At 29.2% G+C, this 11727-nt stretch overlaps 1 protein-coding gene across 1 annotated transcript; it reads right to left on the bottom strand.

Moving 5' to 3' along the window:
- Window positions 1-227: 227 nt before the first annotated feature.
- Window positions 228-5884, bottom strand: LOC125807584 (gibberellin 2-beta-dioxygenase 8). Its single transcript, XM_049487321.1, has 3 exons — window positions 5309-5884; window positions 2459-2759; window positions 228-543 (listed from the first exon to the last, which is right to left on the bottom strand). The coding sequence occupies exons 1-3, from the start codon at window positions 5851-5853 to the stop codon at window positions 268-270; spliced, it is 1122 nt and encodes a 373-aa protein (XP_049343278.1). The 5' UTR covers window positions 5854-5884; the 3' UTR covers window positions 228-267.
- Window positions 5885-11727: the final 5843 nt, after the last annotated feature.

The following is an 11727-nucleotide window of genomic DNA, read 5'->3' as shown; positions in this document are numbered from 1 at the left end:
TTTATTTATAACTTATGATAGTGTTAGAGAAGTGACATGTTCAAACGAGAAGTTTAAAGTTGAATAAGTATTAAATATTTTAAAATATTACTACTTCTTTAAAGCAAATTAAAAAGAAAAGAATATAATAGAGAGACATCGTAAACAGAGTAAATCTACCACCTATCATTTCTTCATAATAGGGAAGGAATAAACTAGAAAAGAAATTGAATCAAAATTTAATTAGTACCTTGTACAAATTACAGTCAACTAAAGATACTGAGGGAACTAATTAATTTGTTTTAACCATTTTTTTTTTATTTTCCTATCAAAATAAAGATACTTAACTAAATTTAAATTTTGAAGACCAGTTTTGAGGCCTAGTGTTTTCAAATCATGTTGAACTTGTGCTCGAAAATCTGCGTAACTGAAGGGGTTGTACTTTGTGCTTTGAATGATAGTATCTTCAGCTGGGAACACAAAATAACCAATTGATATTCTCTCCTTGTGTTTATTCACCTTCACTCTATGCTTCACACTCATATATCTATCATCACTCATTGCCTGCAATTTCACCAAAACCCAAACACAACTTAATAAGAGTTCATGTTTTACACGCAGATAGCAGTAACATAGTCAAATTTTTTATTAAATGGTTCAAAATATAATGAAGAAGACACGTGAAAAAGTCAAGGAGATTCAACATCAATAATATATGGACAACCAAAAAAGAACAGAGGGAGTATAATTTTTTTTTAATGACCATGGAGAGTTCGGGCCAACTTTTGCACACCTTTGAGTAATAAGTTTTTTTTTTGTAATCGTGGTGTCTAAATCAACTTTCGCACATTTCGACTAATTTCACGGGATACTTATCACCTTCCACCAACAAAAAGTACTAGTTAACTCAAGAATTTCCTAATATTTTTTGTCTCTACTTAATTTTGAATTTGAAACCTCGGAATTCTGAACCACTTTATTGACCGTTAGTGCTGGGCAATAAGTTACATTTGCTATCAGCCAAAAAATGTACTAAATGGTCTTTCGCTAATGTAAATTCTGACTCTTAAATCAATAAAAAATTGACAAGTTAGTGTGTTTGGTAAAAACTCTCTTTTCTCAATAATTTTAAGAAAAATATTACTATATGATACAAAACACTCTACTATAGGTTAAATTGCCAGTTCACTAAATTGTACTATAATGAGAAAAGGATTTAATTAATGTTATCATAGTCCGTGAAACTCTCTTTTTAAGGAAAATAATATGATAAAAAAAAGATAAAGGTCTGAAAAATATCTCAACTTTGGTCGGATTTGCTGTTGCGATACTAAACTTTCATGAGGACCTATTACCTCCCTAGACTATTTAATATCGTATTTTAAACATATATATTTGCCTACATGGACATAAAAAATAATGCAAAATTATAAATAGTAATATGTCCATGTGGGCATATATATATACCTTTAAATACACTATTAAATAGTTCAGGGGGTAAAAAATACGGTATTAAATAATCTAGGAAGGTAATAGATCCTCATGAAAGTTTAGTTCGCAACAACAAATCCGACCAAATCACACCCTTATCCAAAAAAAAAAACTGTATAGTATATGTTAAATTGTCAGTCCACTAAATTAATCCATGATGAATACATTAATTAATGAGATCATGGTTTGTAATACTAAATCTCATCGTATTCTGACTTCCTTTTTAATTAATTTCCGGAATGTACTTTATGATTAAAAAAGACTATACAAGTTAAAACGCCAGTCTAATAAATTATACCCTATAAGATGAAAGTTTTCATTTTTTTATACAATATTTTATGATTAAAAAAAAGACTGCAACATAAAATTATAAAACCCAACCGCTCAACTATATAACCTAGTAATTAATGAGGTGAGTCAAGAATTACGAAATCTCATATGTCTAAACCATGATGGAAATAGAGAAATGGAACTATGATTTTTAGGTTATGGATTTATATATATCATAATTTTTGTTGTTTACTCGATTCTTAATGTATTATTTATACATATCACATAATTTAAAAATAATAATAATACAAATACAGGTTAAAACCTAGACTATTAAGCTCTACCAAACCCCTAGCTAAGGTGGTGGCTCCATTCCGGTAGGTATTTATTCATACTTACGCTGGTGGGAGGTACCACCTTAGTAGGTACCTCATGACTAAGTTGTTTAAACTCTCTAAAAATATTGTAGCACTCATGTCGAATCTTTCAAAAATGTACTGCTTTTGAAGAATCGAACACACACCTTATATATGACCTTTTTAAAGAATCCGAGCAACATAGACCTCAAACACTATACGTTTCTTAATAGAAAGACTAAAATGAAATGCATGAAAAATCTAGATTGTAATCAATTAACCAACTCTATTATAATATCTGCATAAACTTCAAATTCTAGATCAGCGATATGAAATGATGAAAGAAATTAGAAGGTACGTACCTGCAACATGTCACCAATATTGACAATAAGAGTATTAGGGAGAGGATTGACATCAATCCATTGATGATCTTTGTAAACTTGAAGTCCACCAACATCATCTTGGTGAATTATAGAAAGTACTGAGCTATCTGTGTGTGTGTCAATTCCCCACGTTCTTTCTGGCTCTAGGCATCTTGGGTAACGATATACCCTTAATAAACCAGTCTCTATGGACATATAATTAGACTCAAATGGTCCCAAAATCTTGAATATTTCTGTAGCCACCCTAGACAGCTCCTTCCCATATTCTTCTAGCAAGCATCTGTTAATGTAACAAATACTTTATTTTAATTAATAATTTATGTACTAATAAGTTTTATCAGGTCAAATTCATGATCTCTAACAATAGATAACTCAGTATATGGTATATTTTTCACTAATCTTGGTGGACATATATAGTTACCTAGTATCTATTGTTAATGGGAAATGGGAAGTGATAGGTATCCGTGAAATTAGTCGATGAGCGTGAAAATAAAACTACTCCTACTATTTTTTCCAATGAAATTTTCTACTGAAAAATGTTTGGTGGATATCCCTCAAATATTTTAATTGAACTAGTAAGAAAATAAAAATATAGTGCTTAACACCAAAAAATTGGAAGCAATCCACTATTTTGTGAAAATATATTTTTTAAAATGTGTTTTTTATTAAATTGATTTGATTAAAAAATCATGTTTGTAGTACCTCCCCTCCCTTTTAGTTGTCATGTTGCGTTTTTGAAAAGTCAATTTAATTAATTTACAAAATTAAATTAAATTATATAGATTTAATTTTTCAAACTAAAAAATTACATATTTTAAAATTATATGAAAAGTACTATCAATATTCTTATCATTTAATTCAAAAAAAATAAAATCATATCAAATAAAAATGGACGAAGTAGCATATAGTTACCGCCAAAGGTAATGAGAAGAGTAAAAAACAACCTTTTTGTTATTTTATTTTTACAAGATATAAATAAGACAGGGCACACGTTACCAAGCAATTACACGATATGTTTGTTGTTGCTTGTAACTTTTGAGTAATATATGGAGAGTGGCTCCGTGAAAAATGGCACTAAGGATAAGGTAAAGGTTTAAATTTAACTCATTTTTAAATATAAAAAATTACTGTATTATTTTGTTACCAGAAATATTAGTGCGAGTATAACTTACAAGTAACTTTGAAAAGGGACAGGCCCACTAGGAAGACCATCTATATTCTATCATTGAAGAGAAAAATAAGGGAAAGTAGTTATAGTTTTTAAAAATTATATAAAAATATTATAAGTTATAATACTTAATATTTTAATATATTTTATAAAAATAAGTACGTACATCTTTTACCTATCCAAACGGTACACCCTCTTTGCGTTTGTGACTGCACACTCTATTTTAATTGGCGACCATCAAATATGTGACACAATGTAGGACAAACAAATCAAACAAATTTAGAAGAATCATACGCTATTGTTATATACATGCATATATCATCAAGTATGATGAAATCGGAGAGGAGAGAAAAGATCAGCTGTATATCAAAGATAAATCGAACAACAACAAGAATTATAATAAAGCGACATATACCTTTTTATTTTTTATTTGAATTTCTCTAAATATAAAACGGTCTTATCTACCATTTTAATTCAGCATATGACAGTAAAAATAATTTCAGATCTTTGATGATAACTATATGATGGTAAAAACATCTACTTTTTAAGTAGAAAATGACAGGCAGAGCCTCATATAAAAAATTAAAGCACAAGTTACGGAGTAGTCGGCCGAAAAAAAGATACGTCCAGAAAAAATGGACGTAACACTATAATTAATTAATTCATTCATTTTTGTCCACTATCAATATTTAAAATTTTGGTTGCGTCCACCACTGTCGTTATCTCAGTCTTTTTCTTCAAAAATTACTGATATCACTTTTTGCGATATTTTTATTGATGGCCCTTGAATTATATCAGAAAACACTTTAATAAAAACAAGGAAAAGGAGGTCGAATGTGAGGGAGGGTTACTCCCTCACATCACAAGCAGGGGCAAACATAACTTTTTTGGCTTTGAATTCATTTGAACTGTGTGCAAGAAAAAATAAAAAAATAAAAAAATTCATTTGAACCTATATAAATAAATATATATAAAAAATATTAAAATTTTAATAAATAAGAGTACTATATCAAAATTTATAATTTTATCATTATAATAAAAATTAACGTTATAATTTTTAAAAATTGAACGCATTATGATATTTAAATGCTGAATCCACGTACGGTCACATGCACAACTTATTTGAGACCGAAAATGAAAATTTGGAGAGAAAAAAAGAGCTACTATAAGTTTCATAAACAAGAATAATACGTATAAAAAATCATTTTCAATATTTCAGCTTGTCTTTAGCTAAAATAGCTGCACCATTCTGTTGGCCGAATTCCGTAATTTTATCTTCAATTCTATAAGCAGCATATGTTTTTAAAAAAATCATACCATTGTCCATATGTGTAAATATTAAATCCAGTAATATGAATTATGATCCATAGTTTTAGTACCATCCCAAACTGGGACGGGCCGTCTATTATTAATTTCTTATATTAAATTTTTTATCAAATACTATATATAAATATTTGATTTTGAACTCGATTGTTATTATATATTCTAAGTAAGAATCATAAACTTCAAATTCAGTTATACGGCCCATCATCATTGAAAAGTCTCACTGATTTAACTAACTGTCAACTAGATCAATAATGCAATATAGTACTCATGTAGGCTTTGATTTTTCTAGAAGTCAAATTTACCCAAAAAGAAAACAAGAAGCAGAAGATGAGAACCTGAAAGTTTCGAGCAATAAATCTTGATAGTGAATATTTGATAATTGAGCTAATGAAACATTGAATCCTTCCATCCATTGTAAGCTCTGGTTATTATTTTCTTGTGCGCCTTTTTTTGGCGCTAGTGCGGCGCCAGAGGGTGATAGAGCAGGGGAGCCCCAAAAATAGGAAATGGGGCTAACAAAATTGCTGCTGCTGGTGCTATTAGCAAAAAAGGCCTTTTTAGTTTCATAGGGCAAAGAAAAGAGTTTTTTAGCATGTTCTTCAACTTGGTTCAATAAAGTAATTGGAATTCCATGGTTCACCAATCGAAATAATCCCCAATCTCTACAAGCTTCACTGATTAAATTTCGATCTTCGTTAACATCTTGATATTTTGTTGTCCTTATCGTTGGAGTTGTGCATTTGAAATAGTCAATAACGGGGATATGAGAGTCTAATAAAAGTGACTCTGTTTCATCAGAGTTGGATTCTTGAATTTGGGGGATGTTTGGTGGTGGTCGAAATAAAGGAGGGTAGGATTCAAAGTAATAAGATTGAGACATATTGTGTTTCTTGTTTAGCCAACTTAATTGCGTAGCATCAAACAGGTATTTTTATAAGCGGATTTTGGAACTTAGGCCATGGTTTTATAGGCGGGGAGGAGTTACCGATACCCTTTGAATTTTAATAAATGGCGTCATATGAAACCGCTAATGAATTCTAGCAATATTGACCGTATTAATAAAAAATCGAAAGAAAGTGTTTAAAATATCTCTTAACTAATTTTTAAAACACTTCTTTACTTGTTTCTTATCTAGATTTTTTATTAAGAACTTTATGCTTCTACAGGAGATTTAAATAGCAATGTTATGCGTGTATCATATATAGGAAAATATCTACGTGAAAATTTAATAACATTTTTTTATCTTAATGGTTAGTTTTAGGGCAATAGACCAAAATGATCATCTTTTGCTATACTTTAAGGACTATTTTAATAAGGTGATATATATAAAGGATCAAAATACTTCAACTCCGACCATTTTGGCCATTTTCTCGCCATTGCTAGGTAGAAAAATGGGTAAATTCTCGACAAAAGTGGACAAGCCTGTCCCATTACATCTACACGTGGACATGGTCCCTAAAAAAAGAATTGTTGTCCTTTTATATAGGACAATTTCCATATAAAAATATCAGAGGTCGTAGAAACAGAATTATTAATTTTTTACAGTGTATGGTTCTGTAACTTCCAACTTGGCGCTCTTAGGTAGCCAGTTAGAATTATACATATATTAATAATATCGGGATGAATTATGAATAAATTTATATATTATTTTATACATATCAATATAAGTTATGAGTGAATTTTATGTATATACATATATCTATGAGTTATTTCAACTCATTTTCTATCCTACATAAAATAAAATGTAGATTTCTCATAACTTATACATGTATTAGTTATGCAAGTTTCTAGATTGTCAATCAAACATCATATTAATTGTATACATGAATAACATATTTTCTATCTACACATCAAACATCGTATAAGTTATATAAAAACAAATATATGAATAATTTATTTCTGATTTAACTACCAAACAAACTCTTACTTCTCGAACTAGTATAAGTTCAAACCAAAGTTAAAGCTTCAAAAGTATTGAGATAAGTTCCTTCTCTTCTGAAGAAAGAGAATCCTTCAACTATTATTTTAAAAGCTCAAAATTTCAGTGAAAGTCACTTGACGATAAGAAGAGAAGTTCTGCCTCTACTTGAGTTAAAGGTTGCTCGTCGCTTCCCCTTTTCTCCCCCTAAAGCTCTTAACTCAAATCTCAATTTAAATGGCACAACTTCTTTTAGTTTGTGAGCTAAAACAAAATACTACTTTTTTATAATTTAGAAACAATTTAATTAATTTTACGATTAATTTCGAATCATATATATTTATAATTTATTTAAATTACAATTTTTTTAATTACTAGTAATTAAATTTATTATTAAATAAAAAGATATCATGTAAATTGAGACGATAGGAGTATCTGTCATTTTATCACAAGTGAATATGTATGTGAGGGAAATTAGAAGTAAGGTCTGTGTTTGTGTGTGTGTTTTGTGGTTTTAATAATTGAGAGTTTCTATGAGTTGTAATTATCAATCTACTCAGCTCTTCCTTTTTCAAGGACTCAGTATATAATGAAAGATTCCGATACGAACACTGAAGTCGACGTGTCCTCTAAATTTGTGCATTCATTTCATCCACATGGGTAAATCAAGTATATGTTCAATGGATTGAAGTAAAACTTTTTCACAGAACTTGTAGTGCTACTGCATCTTATGTGTGGTTCTTTTTTTTTTCATCTTTTGTTTGTACTTTTGGTGTACGTTCAGTAGCGGATCTAAGATTTTAAGGTTGTGGGTGCTCTGAAATTAGCAGAATCAAAAATATAAATTTGTATGTGTCTCTAAGCTACGAGTAAATAGTAAAATTGAGACGGGCTCAAGTCATCACTCTACTATTTTTGTAAGAAGTGATTTTTAGCGATAGTGTATTATCGGTAATTAAGTTTTAGAGATAATTATTAGTGAAAATTATATTTTAGCATTCTTTATTAATATCGTTAAAGTCTATAATGACATTAGATCTAATTATAATTAATTAATATTGATAAAGACTCTAACATTCTTAGTTAATATGCATATTTATTGCCGCTAAAAGTTGTTTTGTTATAGTTAGATCGTATAATATCGTCAGGGGCGGAGCCAGCAGTATGTCAGGGGTTTCATCCGAACCCTTTTCGGCGGAAAATATTACTATTTATACTTGGTTAAAATTATCTTTTATGTATATACAGTAGATGTCGAACCCTCTTCGATTAGTTAGTATGTTTGCTTTTTCAGATTTTAAACCCCCTTATTAAAAATTCTGACTCCGCCACTGAATATCATCTATTTTAAATCACATTTGCACACTTTTCACCAAAAGATCTCACCTTTTTATGAATTTCTACAAGAACTTTATTAGCATATAGTATTACAAAAATAAGATTTTATGATTGATTTAAGAGTGTTAAAGTTCCTGCTTTAGTTTGTCACCTACAGGGGCGGAGTCGACCGTAGAGCTACGAATTCAACAAATATGATTTCAAACGATGTATTTGTATTAATTTAAAAAAACATATATGTATAAATAATTAATTTATAATCGAATAGATAAATAACTCAAAACAAATAAAGTAAAAATTATAATTCCGACTAATCTAGTCCCCTATTCCAATCTCCAATGTGAAAAATGGAGATGAAGAGAACAAAAGAAGAGTAATTTTTTATGGGATAAGAACCGCAAATAGCTATATGATATAATTAAGTTCTAACTATTTGACTATAATTAGAATCTACTTTTTCCCTCTATTACCAAGAGGATCAATTTTTGGATAATTATTGGTCTGAATTATTTGATCGTCTAGTTTATAAAATAAATTATGTATTTTTTTTACTAAATATGCACTTATATACCATATATACACTAATGATGATATTTCATTCATATTGATAAACTAATTGACTGAACGATTCTTTTATTTTTTTTCAAGCAAGTTGATGTAGTTGAATCCCAGATTCTTGGGGTACAATTGTCTAAGTGCAATTAACATGGATTCCAACTAGCTAGCTTAGTGGCCCAATGTTATACATATATGTGTGCTTGGGTTTACCCTACTTTTCATTGAACTTGTCAGAGAGAATCAACTTTTTGGACAATTTTCTCATCTTTAAAGCTAAATGTCCTCCATTTATAAAACAATTGGGACACAGTCCTATATATTATCAAATACATGTATGGATGCTCACAAGGGTTGCTTTAATTTGCTGGAAATAATAGCATTACAAGTCATCAAATTTATTCTTAATATAACAGATAAGGTTACCTAAACTCAGAAGATCAAAATCATTGCATTTCTTTCGATCTTACTTTGATTGTGTTTTATTTTTTGAGTCGATAGTCTCTTGGAAACATCCTTTTCTCTCTAGAACTTATTTATAGAATTATACCGAATATGTTACTATTATATTGTTTTGGTAACAAATTAGACCTGGCTTTGTCTAATTTGCTAACATTTGTATTAATCATATGCCCAAATGAATTAGAACTTTGAAGAAAAATAATGATTAAAGATTTTTATCATTTTGTCCATATTGAGTTGGTCTTGTATAGTTGGCCCACCAATGAATTATTCCTTGCAATATAGACAGGTTTTGTTGGGCTTGAGGTACGTTGTCGGTTTTGATGTTTAATCTTGTTAGAAAAAGTAATTTTGAAAAAAAAAAATTGGAAATACTTTTTAAATGTTGGTCAATTAAAAAATATAATTTTAATATTGGCAAAAGTAATACTATTCTCTAGAAATATCTTTCACATTATAAAAACTTTGTCAAAACGTACTATTAATTTCACTATTTAATTTTACTTATGTTTGTACATCTCCTCCCATATAAAAGAAATTTATTCAATTACTTTGAAGGTTAAAATTAAGTTTAATCGATCAATAACAATAAATTTAAAAAAATAACCTCTCAAAAATGAGCGATTTATTAGAATAATCTTATAAATTGATTGTCTTGCACAATTAACGTCCTTATTCCGCTTGCTGTATGAATTAAATTTCAAGTTTAATAAATTTTGATAATACTTTTCTATGAGATAAGTTGGGTTAAAAGTTTAAAATTACTTATTTCAAGGTTATTAAAGGTAGGCTGTTGATGATAAAGGGCCATAGCGTGCAAATAAATCCGACAAATGATATCCTTTTTAGAAAGGCCAAGTGGCCCAGGCCCACTCAACTCACCTGGTGCGATTCAATTTTGGGTCGGCTAGTAATCCATCACTTTTATGGTGAGAAACTTTCACATATAGCAAACAAAATTTATATTTGTATGCTATAGCAAACTTTGCATAATTGCGCTCTATAGCAAACATAAATATGTATATTTCGCTATACATATACAAAAGAAAGCAGTTGTATAATCTGCTTTGGTATACATATACAAAAAGATCAATTGTATAAAGTGAGAGAGACGAGTGAGCGAGCGAGATCTGGGAGAGTGGCGAGAGAGGGGAGAGGGGAGAGAGGAGAACGAAAATATATGTATATATACAATTTTCACGCATTTTATACATTTGCATTTTTGTATAAAGTGAGAGAGGGAAGTGAGAGAGCGAGATCTGGGAGAGTGGCGAGCGAGATCTAGGAGAGGGGAGAGAGAGGAACGAAAATATATGTATATATACAATTTTCTCTCACTTTATACAAACACAAACGCACTTTATACACTTGCGTTTGTATAAAAAATGAGAGAGGCGAGGGAGAGAACGAGAATGGCGAGGGAGAGAACGAGAATGGCGAGCGAGATTCACCAGGAGAGAGGTTAAATAGCAATAGTTTGCTATGGGGTACAATTAAATCAAACTATATTTATAGCATTTAATTTGAATTAATAGTTTGCTATTATATACAATTTTCCCTTTTATGGTCCCGTGTGCTATAAGAAAAGAGAATTTTACCTAAATTCGATATTGTAAAGAGCTAATTATATTTATTTTTTTAAAAAAAAATTATGATTTTTTAAAATTTAGTAGAATTTGGATACATCCCAAAATGTTCCCGATACATCACATCTAATTTTGAATACGTCGCGTCTCAATTTCAGATATATCACTCAATGTCACGATACATCACGTAAAGTTATGTATCCAAGAATAATAGAGAGTAGGATTTTTTGTGATTTTTTCAAATAGTTAACTTTAAAAAATATGACAAAATAAGTTGTGTATTAGAATAATTTTTCCAGCAAAGGCGAATCTAAGTGAAATCCGATTTTTTTATATGAAGAAGTTAAGATCAACTTTCAATCAGTGCATCGCTCAAATTTTTTTTTTAAAAAAATTTGTAAGTGTCTTCAAATAAAACTAAACATATTTTAAAATTCTATATATAAAATATATGTCTTTAGATAAAACTAAATATATTTTAAAAATTATATATGGAATTTGTCGCAAGGCACTTGTCTATAGTCCAATGTGTATTTAAATATGATTTATGAACTATCACATTATAATGGAAGCATACTTGAAGAATATCAATGGCAAAAAATTTTATTACAAAAAAAAAAACATCAAATTAATGATCTTTTTTGTTAAGATATCTTTTCAAAAAGTATTTCACTCATCAATCAAACATTACAAAACATTTTTAAAAAAAAATACACTTTGTAAAAATGACTCATAATTCCAAAACAAGAGGAAAGACAATGTCCCATGAGACTTCTCTTTATGTTATTTATTTTGAGATTTGAGAGTGTTATTTATTTTTATATGTTTAAGTCTTCACAAACGTGTATATATATATATATATATATAGTTATTTGATTTATATTTATATTGAAAA

The sequence above is a fragment of the Solanum verrucosum genome, unplaced genomic scaffold, assembly GCF_900185275.1.
Source record: "Solanum verrucosum unplaced genomic scaffold, falcon-dt-bn FXZP01000183.1, whole genome shotgun sequence".
NCBI classification, from domain to species: Eukaryota; Viridiplantae; Streptophyta; class Magnoliopsida; order Solanales; family Solanaceae; genus Solanum; species Solanum verrucosum.
This window is presented reverse-complemented; position numbering and strand designations above follow the sequence as displayed.